Here is a 16,813-nt window from a genome sequence, read left to right as displayed (position 1 = left end):
TCTAGGAGTCCAAACCCATTTATTCCCAAGCGACGGAACAGATTTTTATTAGCTTCCTAGGTTTACCCCTTGACCCTCGAGCAGAATTAAAAAGCAACTCAGCAGGCTCCAGGGTGGAGAAGCCATTGGATTCCCTCCGTCCAGGGGGCTATGCTGTGTAGCTCCGCTGTAGACTCAACCAGGCCTGGCTCACAGCCAGCCCTCCCTGCCTCGGGACAGGGCACACATTTCACTTCCTATACTTAGAGGGTCGAGGCAGTCCCGCTAGCAGGCTCGGGAGTTGCTCCCAGCTGGTGAGGCTGCTTGACGCGCCCTTTCCCAATGCCGGGAACCCACAGGCTGGGTTAGGATGCACCTTCCCCATTCCCAGCTCTCTACAGTAGTACAGGAAAAGGGCTCTGCTGCGTGAGGCTGGAGGCAGTGCTGGCAGAGCAGGGCTGTGACTGAAGGTGGTCCCTGACTTAGCAGAGGAGGTCAAAGGGCAGCTACAGACAAGCCAGTGTGCAGCATCCCAGCCCCCACCAGCCCAAGCTGCGTATGTCCTCACTCCTCTGCTGCAACAGGTGACGTGTGCATGAGGCAGCCCCTCATTCTCCATCCTGGTTGGGTTTGATAAGCCCGTATTCCACCGCTTTTGCCAGGCAAGCTGCGGCAGCCCTTGTGACGGGGCTTTCCTTGCCCTTAGCCAGCACCGACAGGATCTCCAGCACTTCGCTCTCCATCAGGCTGCTGGCTATGTCTTTCGAGGCCTCCACCATGTTCAGTGCCACCACGGCACCCCGGTGCTGCAGCTCCTGGTTGGAGCTTAGAAGCAAGGCCTGCAGGATCTCCAGCCAGTGCGTGGTCTGCGGGAAACAGGGCAGTGCCATCACCGAGCCACAGGCTCAACCCTGGCAGAAGCACATCTGCGTGCCCTGGGATCCCCCCCCCACACCCCACCAACCGCCAGCATGCAGGGAGTTCCTGCCCACCTTCCCTCCCGCACCGAGGCACTGACCACTTGGGGGATGCGGCTGCAGAGGGAGGGCCGCATGGAGGTGAGCATGGCCAGGCCCCCAGCAGCTGCCCGCCGCAGCAGCTCGTCGTCCTCCCCGCTATACAGCACCAGCAGCTTCAGCCGGTCGTTGCCCTTGGCTTCAAACAGGTCCTGCACCTGCAGCCAGAAGAGGGGAGGGGACGGAGTCGGCTGGGACAAAGCCTGGCGGGACACAGGTACTTCTGCATGCCTGCCCGTCAGGACCACCCGGACCAGCCCTCACCTCCTTGCTCATAGCCAAATTACACATGCACTCTGTGGCTGCCCGGCGGATCATCTCGTGCTCCTCGAACATATAGCCTTCAATCATGGGCACGGCCTTCTCCTTCAGGATCTTCTGCCTGTAGGGCCGAGGGTGGAAAGGTGAGCCTCCGCATCCACCTCCCCCACCCCAGCGTCCCCACACAATCGAGCCCCAAGTCAAGGATTTCCCAGGGGGTATCCAAAGACCCTCCTGCACCAGGTATGAATGGCACTGCTTTCCAGCTTCTTAAGCAGGCCTGGGGGACAGCATGGGACCGTGGAAAATGCTCTACAGTAGGAGTTAGGAGACCAGGGGGCTGGTGATGGTGATGCTAACAGCTAACATTTAAGCACCTACCCTGACCCCGAACTTGGACTATCTTTCTTAGTCCTCACCACGGCCCTATGGTGTAGGTGCAGGTATGATTATAACTGTTTTGCACAAGAAGAGACCAAGGCTGAGTAGTGGATAATAGGGCCAGTATCACAATTAGTAGTAACAGCTGACACATATTGACTGGGCACATTGCTGGGAGCCACGTTCTGTGTACTAAGTGCTTTTGCCTGTGTTTTCTCATTTACCTCTCCTTGCTACTACCCCTGTAGTACCTATGGGTACTATAGCCATCCCATTTCCCAGAAGGAAAACGGAGGCACAGAGCAGCACTCGTTTGAGGCTGAGGTTGCACACCGGTAACCAGTGAAGTCAGGATTTAATAAACCTGGGCAGTCTGACTCTAGAGCTCGCGCTGTCGCTGCCCAATGCCTTGCCCACTCGTGGAACGCTGGCCTAGTCAAAACTGGCCTGTCTCCCCAGCTACTAATACACAGAGGTCACCGCGAGGCTCAAATAAAGCAATGACCCAAGAGTGCTCTTCACGCTGTCAAGTGCAGTCCTGGGGTAAATGCCCTCCCTGCCCAGGCCCCCTGTCCCGAGGGACCTTACCGGAGCCTCTCACTGATCCCCGCCAGGTTGGTCAGAGCCATGAGTGCCTCGAAGTTCTGCAAGCCTGAGCAGTTGAGGTGCAACAAGGAGACGAGGGGCCGGACCACCTCGTAGATCTGTGATACATCCACCTGTCAGGGCCACTCGCCCTGCCCCCACCGCCCTGAGGGGCAGAGCCCGCCCTCAGAGAGAAGGCCACCCTCCCCACACCAGGGCTCAGCAAAGCTGCCACGTCCTGTCAGTCCCAAGGAGGAGCCACAGCCCAGGTCAGAGGCCACCAGGACCCAGTGAGAGGTGGAGGAGAGGCCAGGGCTGGGGCAGCAGAACACATACGCGCTCTCCAGGAAAAGTCATCTCTGGGTTGGAGGTGATGGTGAGCTTGGCAAGAGCCTGGGCAGCCTTTGTCTGCCCCACATCAGTGCCTTCCAGGGCCAGTGGGAGCAGAGCCTGTGGGGACAAGCCCATGAGTGTCCGAGATGTGTCCTAGCAGGTCAGGCCCAAACCACCAGGCCCTGAGCCCTGACCGGGTGCTCGCCTCTCTCCTCCCCCGGGCTTGACCACATTGCTCAGATCTCTTCATGTCTCCCAGGCATCCCCTTAAGCTGCCCAAACACTTCAGGAAACACCTATTAAGGGCCAGCCACGGCTTGTGCTGGGCCCCAGACCATGCAGGTCAGTGACATGAGGGAGAGGAGGAGAACTTGGGACCTGAATCGGCACAAACCTGCCCTCGTCGGCATCACTCACTCGGCAGGAAGATGTTCCTGCCGGTCATTCGTAATGCCTTCCGGCCTCGTCTCCAGTGTGGCGGCCGCTGACTCACGTTTTACAGACCACCAGGAAGGAGCGTGCAAGCTTACCTTGCCCCCTCCCTGAGCAACTACAGTGCCGCGGTCTTCTACATCATCCACCAAAGCCAGGAAGACCCTGCGGGGAGAGGGTGAAGGTGGGCGGGGGCCGGGGCTCTGGCTCACACCGCACCGTCTGGACTCAGCGAAAGCAGGAAGCTACACGGTGGCCCCTCACTCCCAGAGGCCCGCAACCCCGGGGACCTACTCCTCTGCAGTTACACGGACCGTCTCGAGGCTTCTGGCTGCGCCGAGGTGGCCTCACCTGGAGAGCAGCTCTCGGCAGGAATTGGTCAGCACAGGGCTCTCGGTTTTCACCATGCACGTCATGGCCGACACCACGCCCGCCGCCAGCAGCTTCTTCACCCGAGCCCGCACGAAACCTGCTTTGTCCTGGGTGGGGAGGCAGCTTATTAGCAAAAGAGCCTTGGCTGGCTGGACAGGAAAAGGGGGACCCTCCGTACAGCACAAACTGATGAACGGGAGTACAAAGGGAAAGAAACTTGCTCACACGGAAGTTTAAGCTGCTGTGGATACCCCAGGTCAACTGGTCCCAAAGGCACAGAGGCCCCCAAAGCCTCTCAGGCTCCCTCACCTTGGGGTGCTGCTCCGGAACATGCTGCTTGGCGTACTTGGCCAGCTCCACCATCTTGGGGTCCGGCTCCTCATAGTCGTAGCTATTGGTGCAGTTCACCAGTGCCGAGGCCACCGCAAAGAGCACCGACCTCTCCTCGGACTGCCGGCAGCAGAGGGGCGGTCAGCCGGCCATCCCGGGGCAAAGGAGCATGGGACAAATGCTGCCCAGGTCACCGACTCTACCCCCAGCAGGACCGCTCGGGCACTGGGATGAACGTGGGAACCTCCCAGGCCCAAGCTGGCCCCAGACTTTGGGAGCTCACACACCCGACCCCCCCAACTCCTCCAAAGAGACCATCCATCCTGTCTGACGCTGCGGGTGCAGCCCAGCAGGTCTACGCCACGGAGCACCCACGCGGGCTGCCAGCCCTCCCCACCCATCCGAGGCCACAAGAGCCTTTGGCCGAGGCCTGCCAAAAGAGCTCGGTAAGTTCTAATCCTAGACGCTGTTCCTAGAGGACTACAGGAAGCCACGAGCTACCCTGCTGAGCTGGAACAGAGCCTTCAGGGCGGCCTCATCTTCCACAAACTCTTCCTTCACATCGGCGTCGAAGGTGAGGTAGGCCAGGCCCTCCACTGCCCAGCGCCGGGTGCCTGCATCGATCTGGTCATTGCACAGCCACCTAGGGACATGTGGGGCGGCGGATGACCATCAGAAGGGCTGGGGGAAGGGGCCGCCAAGACCGAGCAGGCAAAGCCACAGGCTTGTGCACCCCCTCCACGCACGAAGCAGTTCACGTGGCAGGATCCAGGAGGGTCTGCCTGGAGGAGAGCAGGGTCATGAGGAGGTCCCACCCTCCACCCAGACCTTTCTCTCGAAGGTGGGGAGCCATGGCAACACCAAATAACTCACTTCCGACACTGCTTGGCGAGTTTGAGAGTAGAGCCTTCGGCAAACTGCTTCATGCTGAAGTCCGTCCCTCCAGCCGAGCCGAGCTTGCACAGCCCCTGGAGGAGGCGGCGAGAACCAGCTGTCGGTCTCCGGGGATGGAGGCAGAGCTGGGCTCCTCTGAGCCCGGCCCTCTGGAGGCCACGCACATCCACCCCAGGCTACCACCTGCAGCACCGGCAGCAAATCAGCTACGGGGGTGGCCACGTGGCACGCATCTGGAGAGACTGGCGTATCGTCCCCTGCGCAGGCCTGGATCCCAGCCCCTCCAGATCTACCCCTGGACTTGCTCTGTTCATTTCCGTGTCAGACAAAGAGCTCTTTGCAGGTGGAGCTATGACACGTGTGGCGAGAAGACAGGTGCCTCGGCCAAGGCAACATCCTCCCGGGATGGAGAAGTCCGAGACTAAGCTCATTTTCTCTCTCTGGGTTTTCAGGCCTCCCCAAGGAGGAGGACTGGCTTTCCCAAGCTGCATGGAGGCCATCCAGTGCTCAAGCCACCAGCACCTGGGGCCGCCTGCAGGCCCCGCCTTTCCGCATGGCCCCTCTGACTAGCCTGGCCCGGCGGTCCTCTTCCTCCTCCACCATCTCCTCCTGGAGCTTCTCCTACCACCTCCAGGGGGCGGCATGAGTCCTCTCAGGACGAGGCTCATCTCCCCGACGGGACCATGAGCCCATGAGCCGCGTGGTAGAAGGAGCCAGGGCTCATGTCTCCGGCCTCGACGAGGCCCCGCACATCCCATATTTTCACCAGCAGGTGCCGGAGCCGCCCCCTGAGATACGGGCCACCCAATACCCCCGCCTGCCCACCCACCCGTGTGCCCAGCCCAGGCCGGCACGTCTCACCACCAGCGCCCGGATCCGGATGCTGTCCTTCTCGCTGCGCTTATACAGGTCCTTCAGCAGCGAGACGCCGTTGGCAGTGATGAACGAGGCCCGCTTGGCCTTGCCGGCCGCGTGGATGAGGGCCTCCACGGCTACCAGCTGCTCTTCCTCCTGCTCAGAGGCACACAGAGCGATCACGCTCTCCATGACGCCACTCAGCTCCAGGGCCCGGTTGCCGGCTTCGCATGGGCCCTGCAGGAGGCAGGACACCGTCTGGATGGCCCGCAGCTTCCCGGCCAGCCCTTGGCCCTCAAACCAGCTCCTGAGGGGCACAGGGTGACAGCTGTCACACCAAAGCTGACATAACGGGACCCTCCTTCCCCCCCTTCCCGTCCACCGGCCAGGCATCTGCACTACTTGGGCGGGAACAGCAAGAAAAGCCACCAATGGGAAGACTAGGACGTTCCCCAGGAGGCCAGCTGCCCATTTTCTCTCTCTGGGCTTTCAGGCCTCCCCTGATTATATGCCTGACATAGGTTACTCTCGCTCACACCACCGTCCATTGCCTTTCCTGTACTCATCAAGACCTGAAATTGTTCTGCTTAGTTTACGATGTGTCTTCAGCCCCACCTGTCGCCTCCTTAAGGGTAGGACGACTATCACGCTGCACCGCCGTGTGGGAACACAGCAAGTGCTCAGGAAGCACAGGGAGTGCTCGAGGACATTGCTGCATCGTAGAACGGACCACAGAACGTCCCCGGGGAGGCCACTTTGGGAAAAGAAGTGTCCCTGTCCCCGGCTAGGCCTCCCCCAGGCTGCTCTCCCTGCTGAAAACCTTTCCCTGCCACCCTTCCCTGAGGGGTCAGGACTCCTGTCGGAGCCCCCGGCAATGAGACAAGGGGCCAATTCCCTTACTTGATGTAGTTTTCGCAGAGTCGGTGGAAATTCTCCCTCTCAGCATCACACTTCAGGTCATCGAAAAGCTTGCTGAGGAGGACGGAGGCGCTCATGCGGCTGTTTGCCGTCACCATGAGTTCCCCAGGAGGGTCCTGCACAGAGCCCCCCACCTCCAGAATCTTTTTCAGGCCTGAAAAGACACACTATTTAGGCAGCAGAATGCTAGTTCCAACCCCTAGCGGCAAAGGGAGGATGCTCCCTGGGAGAGGCGCGGAGAAGAGGGACCTCTCAGGGACAAGGGCATAGGGCGTGGACAGCCACACGCAAAGCAGGCTCAGAGAGCATGGCCAGCTAACCACCACTGCCTATGGAGGCGGCTCTGGGGTCGGGGAAGGAACTCAGAAGTGAGGACCGCATGGGGGCACCTGGGTGGCTCAGTCAGTTACACATCTGACTTCAGCTCAGGGCATGATCTCTCAGGTTCGTGAGTTCGAGTCCCGCATCAGGCTCTGTGCTGACAGCTCAGAACCTGGAGCCTGCTTTGGATTCTGTGTCTCCCTTTCTCTCTGCCCTCCCCCACTCATGCCCTGTCTCTCCTTTCCCTCTCTCAAAAAGAAACATTAAAAAATAAATAAATAAAACTAAAGAAGTGAGGACTGCATGGTGGCCCTACCCATGGGGCCAAATGTTCTGGGGACTCTGAGGCTCCTGGTCTGTAAAACTGAAGGGGAAAATAACACCCATGGCTCACACCATGACTGGGACACTGAAGGATGAGCCCCCGATAAATGTATTCATGCAGGGACTTTGCCAAACCTTCCTCACTTACGTTTTACGAATTAGTTAATGAACATATGCGTGTATGTATATACGTATGTAATACTCTTTTAAAGTACTCTCTCTGCCCAATGCAAGGCTCAAACTCATGACCCCAAGATCAAGAGTTGGTGTGTTCCACCGACTGAGACAGCCAGGCACCCTGAGAAGTATGAGAAGTATGAATTTATATAGTAAACTTCTAAGCATTTTTTCTCTGAGTATAGAAGTATGAATTTATATAGTAAAAGTATGAATGAGAAGTATGAATTTATATAGTAAACTTCTAAGCATTTTCTCTGAGAAGTATGAATTTATATAGTAAACTTCTAAGCATTTTTTCTCTGAGTATAGAAGTAATTTACACTCACTGAAAAAACTTCAAACACAGAAAGCTGGTCCAGCCTCCCCCTTAACCTGCGTGCAACACCTGCTCGATGTACAAGCATGTGCACATGCTCACGGCTGAAGGGTCTAACTCTGAGTTCTCTAAGGATACGATGCAGCCACAGGGTGCACTTCAGTGCAGACATATGGCAGGGAACAGTCCCCACTGGGGATAACTCGGCCCAGTCACCCAAGCAAGATGTAACACATACGCTCAGTAACCTTGTCCTTCTTTAAAACTGATCACCAACCTTGGTCAATGACCCAGAGGGTGAGGCTGTTGTTGGGGTCCTTAAGAGACTTCCGGGGCACTGTTTTAATCAGGAGGGTCAGAGCGTTGTCCCGACCTTGACCAGAGACCCCCACCTCAGTCAGTAGTTCCAAGAGGTTACTGATAAGGATCTTCAGCTCCCGGGCAGGATCTGGCAATGAAAAGACATTCGTGGGCTCCACAGTGGCCCAGCCCTGTCTGGCCCCTGAACTTCCCCTGTAGGCCAGGGAGACACAGAAAAGGGAGACCTGCATCCTGGGCTCTGGCCTGGGCTCCAGCCTTCCCTGCAGGTACCCTGGCTTAGAACCTAGAGTCAAATACTGTCCCCAAGCCACATTCCTCAACAACCTGCAGCTGCAAAGAGCTGGTTTGTTTGGCTGAGCCCCTTCCCCTCCACGATCGCAACACCCAAAGGACCGCGGACCTGAGTGTACTCACCCACAATGATGGCGCCTTCTTTGCCTCTGAAGCCTTTCTTGACGCCTTCCTTGAGGGCATCAAATATAACCTGCAGCAGGTGGCAGGCAGCCAGGGACACGGCCTGGTTTTCCACGCCCAGGATGGAGACTACCCGCCGAGTTCCCAGCACGCTCAGGGTTGCCACTGTCTGTGTGGGACAGAGAGGGACAGAGCCTCCAGTTGGTGAAGGGCAGCTACAGAGACCCCTAAGTGTGAGTTGTGAGTGTGGCCAGAGGGAGAGAAAACATCCGGGTGGAAGGACCAGCTCCAAGTGGAATCAAAGTGGGCCTGAGGGTGTGACCAGGGGTAATGCCAGGATTATTCTGCTGGAAAGGCTTCCTAAAGAAAGCATTCCAGAGGCATCCACCACTACCTCTCCTCTCCTCGGCTCCAGTGAGAGGAGACAAGGAACACCGTGGCCCCAAAAACAGCTGCTTTGGTTCGTGTTTCCCTAGCAAGGAGTCACAGAAGTCTGGACAAGCTCCGGGACTCAGCTCCAGGGACACCTAGTTCCTTTCCAATGCCAAGTGTGAGGCTCTGTCTACACTCTGGGCATGTGGACATGCATGGAAGAGACTGCAAGGTCTCTCTACCCCATTTCTAAGCTGGATATTCACACTGGCACAGGCAGGAAGGCAGAAGGAGGTAGATGCAATTCGCATGGTTTCACCATTCTTAGTCTGGGGAGACCCAGAAATACAACCTGAGCTTGGCCCAAACATCTTTCACAGAATGTCCCACAGCTCCATCCCTGATCTAGGAATCACGGGTGCCTCTGGAAGGAACCAAGGCTCGAGTCCCTGTCCCCTGGGTCCAGCCTGCTCAGGCAAGAGCGAGGGCGCAGACTTCATCGGGGTAGGACTGTTCTTGTGAAATTGTCTGTACTGGATGTGCCCCATCTATGCTGAGAATCCGTTCAGGGTCAAGCCCCGCATATGTGGTCACTGTCTCGATGGTCCAGATGCTGTGGGTAACATCACCGACCACATCATTCGCTGGAGGATGCCCCGCAGGGGAAATGCCAGTTTGATGGTTAGGGAAGGACAGGGACCCTTCTCCTGGTACCAAGCTTCTCTCACTGTGTGGACGGTGCGTGAGTCTGGGGCCAGGCATCTCTGAGCCCGCCGCACACTTTAAGCCCACCAAAAGCAAGGGCTTGGGGTACCGGTGGGCTGCTTTTGCTCTTTTCAGGCCCCAGCTCATCCCAAATCACATTGGGCTTTTTCGAGCTATTTTAATTTTTCCTCTCTTGTTACAGGTCTCCTTGAACTCTGCCTTCAGTTCTTCTGGGAATACGATGAGGGGTGGGTGGCTGGGTGGGTGGAGGGAGGGACAGACAGACTGACTGAGGTAGCAACCCCGCCCCTCCGCCCACCTACCCGAGACTGGTGCTCGGAGCAAATGCCGACCAGCGTGCGCAGAGCCGCCAGCATGAGGTCGGCCTCACCCGTGTCCAGCAGCTGTTGTAAGAGCTGAACCCCATTGCTCCGGAAGATCTTCTCAGCCCCGGCATCCTCCCGGGCCAGCACCACCAGGTTCTGGGAAGCCTGTGTCAAAGGAAGTGCGCCACAATGCGGACACTACATGCAGCACAGGCCAGGGCAAGCAGAGACCCTGAGCTCTGGACCTCACTGCTTCCACTCAGCACCTGAGTGACCTTGGCCATACACTGAACCTCTCTGAACTGCAGTTTCCTCCTCTGTAAGTAGAAGGGAGAGCTTGCTCTCGGGATTGATGGTTAGAGTAAACGGAATCCAGAGTCCCTGGCAGAGCCCGCCTCAGTCACCTCCACGGCCCTAGCCCCTGGCAACAAGGCGCTCAGTGAACACAGGTTCCCTCTCCGTGGCTCACACTCAGGCCCCAGGCCCTGTAAGCTGTCGCTCAGGCTCTGGGAGCTCGGCTGCTCGGGAGCACAGCAGCAGCTTCTGGGCCAACATCGGCACCCAGGGAGGGGCAGCTCCAGTGGGAGTTCAGCCCCCACTCACTCAGTCCAGACATGGATATACCTTCTGCTTTTTCTCGGTGCCTTTCTCTTGGGGGTCCAAGAGTATCTGAAACATCTGTTCCACTTTGGCGTCCGTCGAGGACATGTACCGCACCTACGACAAACCAACAAGGCATGGAAGAAATCACTCTTTTAGCCAGAGACATCACATTCCCTATTTGTTCTCTTCGGCTCCTCCCACGGCCTGGCTCCGGTCTCCGGGAGGCACAGCTAGGACATTTGGGTTTAGGGCGGGCACCAAGCTACCTTGGGCAGGAAGAGACTCGCCTGGCAGCTTCACCCAAACTTCCCGAGGCTGTTTTCCTCTCTGAGCGGCTTCCCGCTTGGGCAGGACAGGTGGCGCCAATGCTGAAGGCAGTGCCATTCAGAAGGGCGGGCATCCTGTTGGCCATGAGGCAATCCATTCCCACTGCTACCCTCTGTGCTGTGGCAGCATGGGTGCTCTGCCCACGACAGAGAACTCGGCATTGACGCCTGCTGCAAGGGAGCCAGGAGATCAGGAGGTAGTTGCTAATGCTCCCTGTGGCTCCAGAACTCTCCTCTGACATCTTCTTTCTTTTTTTTTTTTTTTTCATGTTTATTTATTTTTGAGAGAAAGAGGGTGCAGGTGAGGGGCAGAGAGAGAGGGAGACAGAGGATCTGAAGCGGGCTCTGCGCTGACAGCAGAGAGCCCGATGCGGGGCTCAAACTCACCAACCGTGAGATCATGACCTGGGCTGAAGCCCGACGTTTAATCGACTGAGCCACCCAGGTGCCCCTCAATCAGATTATTTAAAAAACTTGTCAGAAATCGGGGCACCTGAATGGCTCAGGCAGTTAAGCATCGGGCTTCAGCCCAGGTCATGATCTCAAGGTTCGTGAGTTCGAGTCCCGCATCAGGCTCTCTGCTGTCAGTGCAGAGCCCGCTTCAGATCCTCTGTCTCCCTCTCTCTTTCTGCTCCTTCCCTGCTCACTGTCTCAAAAATAATAAATGAAATAATAAAATAATCTGATTAAGACCATCCTAGGCCCTCCCCCCACCCAGAGTTACGGACAGGGGCACATACCTAGCCCATGCACCACTCCCGGCTTCCCCCTTTGCATTCAGGGCAGATGGACAAATCTGTCATGGCACATTCTGCTAGCCCCGGGCCATCTGCTTCCTAATCCTTCTCAACACAGGGCCCTAGGCAGCTCCTGCTGACCACACAGAGCTGGCATGGAGACATAACGATGTGCCTTCCCGGGTCTCAAGCTTTCAGTAAGGTGACTGCCATGGTATTTCCTGCTTTCACTGTGCCAGCACTGTAACATCACGTTATCTGATTAATTCAAGCTTGGACATTGTTCAAGATGGTCTTCAGATATTTTTTCTCCTAAGGTAACTTTTAAACATATGTACTATACAAACAATGTCTGTTCCTAGATCATAAAGGTAATGGATGAAGCAAAATCTCCTTTGAAAAACCCCATCGGGAGGGAGGGGGGAACTGACTGGCTCAGTCGCTTAAGGGTCCGACTCGATTTCGACACAGATCATGATCTCACAGCTGTGAGATCGAGCCCCACCTTGGGCTCCACACTCAGCGTGGACAGAGCCTGCTTAAGATTCTCACTCCCGACTCCCTCTGCCCCTCCCCCACTCGCATGAGCGCACTCTCTCAAACAAAACATCAATCTACTCCTTTACCAAGGAGTCATGCTGTTATCATTCTGACGTCTATTTTTAAAAAGATTTTTCTTCATATTTACACACCCAAACGGACCCACAGAAAAAACATGGTATCATTTTGAGGGTGTATGTGGGGTAGTGTTTTAACATAAACGATATCATACAGTGTGTGTTACAGCCCACTTTGCTTTCTCATTTAACAAGTAGCCTCTTTCCACCTCTATACACGTGGATCTACCTGTTCTTGGTGACGACGGCATAGGAGTCTATAGTAAGGGCAGCACCCAGTTTATTTAGCCATTCCCCTATTGCCGGCGGTAAGACAAAGCTCCAATTTGATTTTTCATTACTACAAACAAGTCTGAAATAAACATACACACGCCTGCTTGTGTACATGCGCAAGGCTTCTCTAGGGAAGGCAACAAGAAGTAAACATACTAAATCACAGATATGCTCATTTAAAATTTTAAGACATATGCTAAGGAGATGTACCAATTTATACCAACTCCAGCAGTGGGTGAGCAAGCCCACCACTTAAGTGTCTGCCTCCCTAATTCTAGCAGAGTGTAAAAGCTTAAAAAGTTTGCCAAACGAGCGCCCGGGTGGTTCAGCTGGTTAAGCGTCTGACTCCAGCTCAGGTCATGATCTCGCGGTTCATGACTTCGAGCCCTGCCTCGGGCTCTGTGCTGACAGCTCAGAGCCTAGAGCCTGCTTCAGATTCTGGGTCTCGCTCTCTCTCTGCCCCTCCTCCGCTCGCTTGCGCTCTCTCTCTCTCAAAAATATATAAACATTAGGAAGAAAAAGCTTGCCAAAGAGACAACCAAAAAACGGCACGTTGCTGTTATTTCTGTTTGCTTTTCCCTAAATACTAGCAAGACTGAGCCTCATTCCATAAGCTCATTTGCCATCAGTATCTCCTCTCTGTGTTTACACCCTTTGCCCAGATCCATTGGCCAATGTCCCTCTACCACCTCTCTCTCCTCCACCCCATGTCATTTACATACCTTCTCCTGAATCTGGCCCCCGATGTTTCTCAGGGCCTCCTGGAAAACTTTGTTCTTGGGCTCCAGGCTCACACATCTCTGCAGGTCAAGGACAGCCTGGTCAAGACGGCCCAACTTCTCTAGGGCTTGGCTGCGCCGGTAAAGTGCTTTGACATCCCCTCCGTCCTTTTCAATGGCTGAGTACAAACGGGAGCTCCGTCAGCACCCATGAGGCCACCAATCTCCAGGCAAGAGCGGTAGGGGAAAGATCTCGAGGGCCAGAGGAAGGTGGGGGGACAGATGTGGGACTCAGTAATCCAGCCTCAGAAAAGGTGAGGGTAGCTGCAGAAAAGGAAATGCCCAAGGAAGTGGGAAAGAAAGAAAGCAGAGGTGTTTCAGGGGCCAAAGGAAAAGGAGAATGTGAACATGCAGTGGTCCCAGAATCCCTGCCCCCCAGGAGAAGCCCCACAGCTCCACACCACCGCCCACAGTCCCCTACCTTTGGATGCTTCGGTTTCGGCTTTGTCGTAATCTTCCTGCAAGAAGAGGTTCAGGGGCTTGAGAGGCTGGTCATCTCCCTTTCCCAGCACTAGCGGGGCAGCAGGGTAGTTCCCTAGAGCCACTCGATTCACCACCACCCGGAGGCCCAAGAGACATCAGACCAGTGTAGGTGGCCTGGGACGGTGAATGCCCAACCGGGGCCCAAGCAGCAGCGAGACGGGGAAACCGGGCCGTGGCAGGGCAGAGGAAGGGCAGTGGGCTCCCTCACCAGCTTCAGGTGGCAGGCGGCCCGGTTTCGGTGCAGGATTGCCTGGTCCTGAGGCGTCGCACCCAGACCCAGGGCCTGAGTGTAGGCCGTCAGGGCGCCCTCGTAGTCCCCGCATTTGAACAACTCGTTGCCCTCCTTCCGCAGCTGCTCCACTGAGCTGGCCTGTGGAGGGAATGGGTGGAAACACTGGGGGTGGGCTCCAGCCAGGGCCGGGGAGCTGGGAGAGAGGAGACTGGGGGTCAGGGGCAAATCCCATGGAGGGCCAAGACTTGGGGAGAAGGAGGGTCGGGAACGGTCAGAACAGGTGGAAAGTAGCCATGGCGCGGGCGGGACGGTTACGCACCCCGGGGGCAGCCGGCCGGGGCTCGGGGGTGCCTGGACCACTCACAGTCATCGCGGAGCCAGAGTCCAAGGCGCGCGCAAGCGCAGTCTCTGGGGCGGGGTGGGATCAGGCTCCGGAATCTGACGTCGGCCGCCCCGCCCCGGTCCTGCGTCAGAGCGGGTGTCAGGGAAGGGGCGGGGCCAACGCGAGAGCGCGCCGGGCGAGGGGGCGGGGCTCGGGTCCGCGGCGCAGAATAGCCGTGGGCGCGCCTAGTGTGTTCCAGCCGAGATCCGCAGGGGGCGCGCGGCAGAGGACCCAGAGGGAGGCCCAAGGCTGCCTGGGCGCCGACCCCCTGCCCGACTGCGGCAGAAGTGCACGAGGTCGGCGGTCATCAGGGCCACGAGCAGCAGGGTATAGAGGCCCAGCGCTAGGAGCGGACCCCGGCCCCTGTGGGAGAGGCGAGAGTATCAAGGTGCTGGCCCCAGCCGCGCGCTCACTGCTGCAGCCTTTGGGTTACTGAGCCCCTTAGAGTCCGGAGAAAGCTCGGGACACCCCTCTCCCCAGATAAATATAGAATTCCTAACTAGAAATTCAGAGGGCTCGCAGGTGCCGTGAAACCATTCATGGACGGATTCAGGATTGAAGACCCCACCCATAACGGGTGTAATCCTCGGACTACAAAATCCTCTTAGTCTAGACACCTGTCCCACCCCGCCCCAGCCCCTCTATGCATGCAGTGGCTCCCTGTTGCCCGCTTACACAGCCTCCTGAACTTCCTCCACAAAACTGTTTGTAATCATGCATTCACGCGATTTTCTGTTCGAAGTCGGCCCCTCCACTAGTCTGTACTAAGCCTTCCGCCCCAGAATTTAAAAACAGAGCCCCGGATGCTGGAACACCCTGTCTGGATCCCAGTGGCTCTGGGGCTGGTGTTCTCACCTGAGGAGGGGTGGGGGCGGAAGGGCGGACAGGTTGACCTGGTACAAGGCCTCAAATTCAGCCCGGGTGCAGCAGGAGCCCCCTGCAGCCTGCAGGTGACAGCAGTAAGCTTCCTCCGGGGTATCCGACAGCCGAGGACAGAAAAAACCGGGGTAGTGGCGGCCATCAGCATCCCAGCTAGTCTGGCACAAGTTGGGGTGGTGGGCCAGTGCTGAAGGGAGGAGCAAGGGGGCTGGAGACGGGCAAGAATGGTCTGCCCACACCCCACTTCGACCCCTCTGGAGAGTGAAAAGGACCGTTCTCAAAAGCGCAGATTCCTTTCTCCCCACAAGCTCCCCAGAGCAGCCCGTCCCCTGCTGAAATGATAAGGGATCTGAAGAGGGGCACGCGCAGAGGGGAGAGGAGAGCGCCGTACCTGAAAGAGAGATGGGCTGAGCAAGCGTCACCCAGCTGAAAAGCAACAGTAGCCCCGCGCTGAGGGCTGTGAGCAAAAGGCCCAGCCTCCTCTGAAAGTCCATGCGCGGTCACCTCCACCTCGGTCCTGGCGGTGGGAACCCCGACATCTCTCTTTCTAAGCCATGGCTGCAGACAGTAAGGAAATAAAAATCAAAACCACAAGGCCCCTGGGCACCATTAATACAAACCTGAAGCTTCTCTGTCACCAACCTCTAGAGAGAGATGAAAGGGACTGAGTTTCTATCTTCTGATGGAAAACATGGGGACTGTGTCTCCAAGCTGCCTAAGGTTTTCCGAGCTGAAGGGGGAAAGCCTCAGAAGACCAGAAGGCAGAAGCAAGCATGAGAGAGAAGCTGAGCCATGAGCCTGACGAACAGACAAGCGTTTCTGTCTACGCACTCTCACCTCCCAGGCTGTTGTGGAAGCCTTGGGAATTCTGATCGTTCCATTTCAGGCCCCAGGGACCTCAGTGACAGCTCTGGAGCTTTCCTCCCTAACTTCTGCATCATGACAACCACCAAGACTAGCTGAAAAACAAGGGCAAGTCCTTCCATTAACTTTTCCCTTGAGCCCTCATCTGCCCCAGCTACCAGCCAAAGGCACAAAAGCTACCAGTCTGATTGGAAAACTGTACCTCACAACTAGCCAGTCCCAGTGCACAGGAGAAGCTCTTCCAGGGTCTCCGGGTCTCTCTTGCCCCTTAAACCTCATAGATCCCATCTGCTGTGACAGGGGATTTCTCTAGGAGGCTGATGGCCACCAGCCAGCAGTGTTAAGTGTTATCCTAGGGCCTACTGAGGCCTGACAATGCCACGCTCCCAGAACAGCAAGACAACAGTTATCACCCGAGGGGCCCACAGCAGGTGCCTGGGGACTGAAGCAGGAACACTTATGGCACAAGAAAGAAATGCAAACATTTTGTCCAGGCACCTGAGAACAAAGAAGACAGTTCTTGCAGAAACATCACTGCCGCCTGTGAGTCTACTGGGCGGGCTTCTAGTGTAGGCTCCAATTTCCAGAAGATCAGGCCCAAAGGTGAGGCTCCCATGCCCATAGCAACCAGTCCCATCCCTGCAGGGAAAACCACTTTTGGACCACTTTGAGAATTTTCAGAGCATTGACAGATTGAAGGTTATCTTTTCATGGGAGGAGAGGATCCTCCTGGGAGAGGCTGTCTTTGACCCCAGAGGCTAGGTGAACGCCCTTCCTCCAAGGTACCATAGACCCCTATGTCTTCCAGCCCTGGATGTGGCACACTGTGAGGACACTGTCTTATTTCTTGTTTGTCTTCCTCCTTCCCCGAGACTGTGGCCTCCCAGGGAGCCCCGCCATGTTCTTCCTGCACCTTCCGGAGAGCGCCTGCGCCAGGGGCTGCGATGCTGAGGGCAGCTCCCAAACTCCCTTATTCTCTCCGCCAGGGTATCAGCTGCAGAGA

General features: G+C 56.7%; 2 protein-coding genes across 3 annotated transcripts; both read right to left on the bottom strand.

The window, feature by feature from the left end:
* Positions 1 to 2: 2 nt before the first annotated feature.
* UNC45A (unc-45 myosin chaperone A) lies at positions 3 to 14,173 on the bottom strand. 2 transcript variants are annotated; one of them, XM_027068115.2, is made up of 20 exons: positions 14,050 to 14,173; positions 13,662 to 13,823; positions 13,392 to 13,428; positions 12,914 to 13,089; positions 10,260 to 10,352; positions 9,633 to 9,800; positions 8,233 to 8,401; positions 7,775 to 7,945; positions 6,339 to 6,510; positions 5,445 to 5,745; positions 4,563 to 4,657; positions 4,191 to 4,332; positions 3,669 to 3,809; positions 3,339 to 3,466; positions 3,086 to 3,152; positions 2,559 to 2,672; positions 2,226 to 2,341; positions 1,260 to 1,377; positions 998 to 1,153; positions 3 to 845 (listed from the first exon to the last, which is right to left on the bottom strand). In XM_027068115.2, the coding sequence occupies exons 1-20, from the start codon at positions 14,053 to 14,055 to the stop codon at positions 588 to 590; spliced, it is 2,790 nt and encodes a 929-aa protein (XP_026923916.1). In that variant the 5' UTR covers positions 14,056 to 14,173; the 3' UTR covers positions 3 to 587. The 2 variants fall into 2 exon arrangements, with proteins under 2 accessions (XP_026923916.1, XP_026923915.1); XM_027068114.2 differs by having other exon boundaries at positions 14,005 to 14,146.
* A 79-nt stretch (positions 14,174 to 14,252) lies between these two features.
* Positions 14,253 to 16,762, bottom strand: LOC113601956 (protein shisa-like-1). The gene is made up of 5 exons (XM_053223533.1): positions 16,013 to 16,762; positions 15,784 to 15,905; positions 15,338 to 15,504; positions 14,923 to 15,133; positions 14,253 to 14,430 (listed from the first exon to the last, which is right to left on the bottom strand). Exons 3-5 carry the CDS (start codon positions 15,438 to 15,440, stop codon positions 14,253 to 14,255), a joined length of 492 nt encoding a protein of 163 aa, XP_053079508.1. The 5' UTR covers positions 15,441 to 15,504; positions 15,784 to 15,905; positions 16,013 to 16,762.
* Positions 16,763 to 16,813: the final 51 nt, after the last annotated feature.

This window comes from Acinonyx jubatus, chromosome B3, assembly GCF_027475565.1.
Source record: "Acinonyx jubatus isolate Ajub_Pintada_27869175 chromosome B3, VMU_Ajub_asm_v1.0, whole genome shotgun sequence".
Taxonomy (NCBI): Eukaryota; Metazoa; Chordata; class Mammalia; order Carnivora; family Felidae; genus Acinonyx; species Acinonyx jubatus.
Note: the sequence above shows the minus strand (reverse complement) of the source record. Positions and strands in the feature narration are given on the sequence as shown.

Coding starts and splice junctions, on each gene's coding strand:
- UNC45A (XM_027068114.2), bottom strand. CDS start 14,055: ATGACTGTGAGTGGTCCAGGCACCCCCGAGCCCCGGCCGGCTGCCCCC. Junction 8,402..9,632: donor GCTCCGAGCACCAGTCTCGG/GTAGGTGGGCGG, acceptor TGTCCCACACAG/ACAGTGGCAACCCTGAGCGT. Junction 2,342..2,558: donor TGACTTTTCCTGGAGAGCGC/GTATGTGTTCTG, acceptor GATGTATCACAG/ATCTACGAGGTGGTCCGGCC.
- LOC113601956 (XM_053223533.1), bottom strand. CDS start 15,440: ATGGACTTTCAGAGGAGGCTGGGCCTTTTGCTCACAGCCCTCAGCGCG. Junction 15,134..15,337: donor TCAGCCCATCTCTCTTTCAG/GTACGGCGCTCT, acceptor TCCTCCCTTCAG/CACTGGCCCACCACCCCAAC. Junction 14,431..14,922: donor CCGCCCCCACCCCTCCTCAG/GTGAGAACACCA, acceptor CCTCTCCCACAG/GGGCCGGGGTCCGCTCCTAG.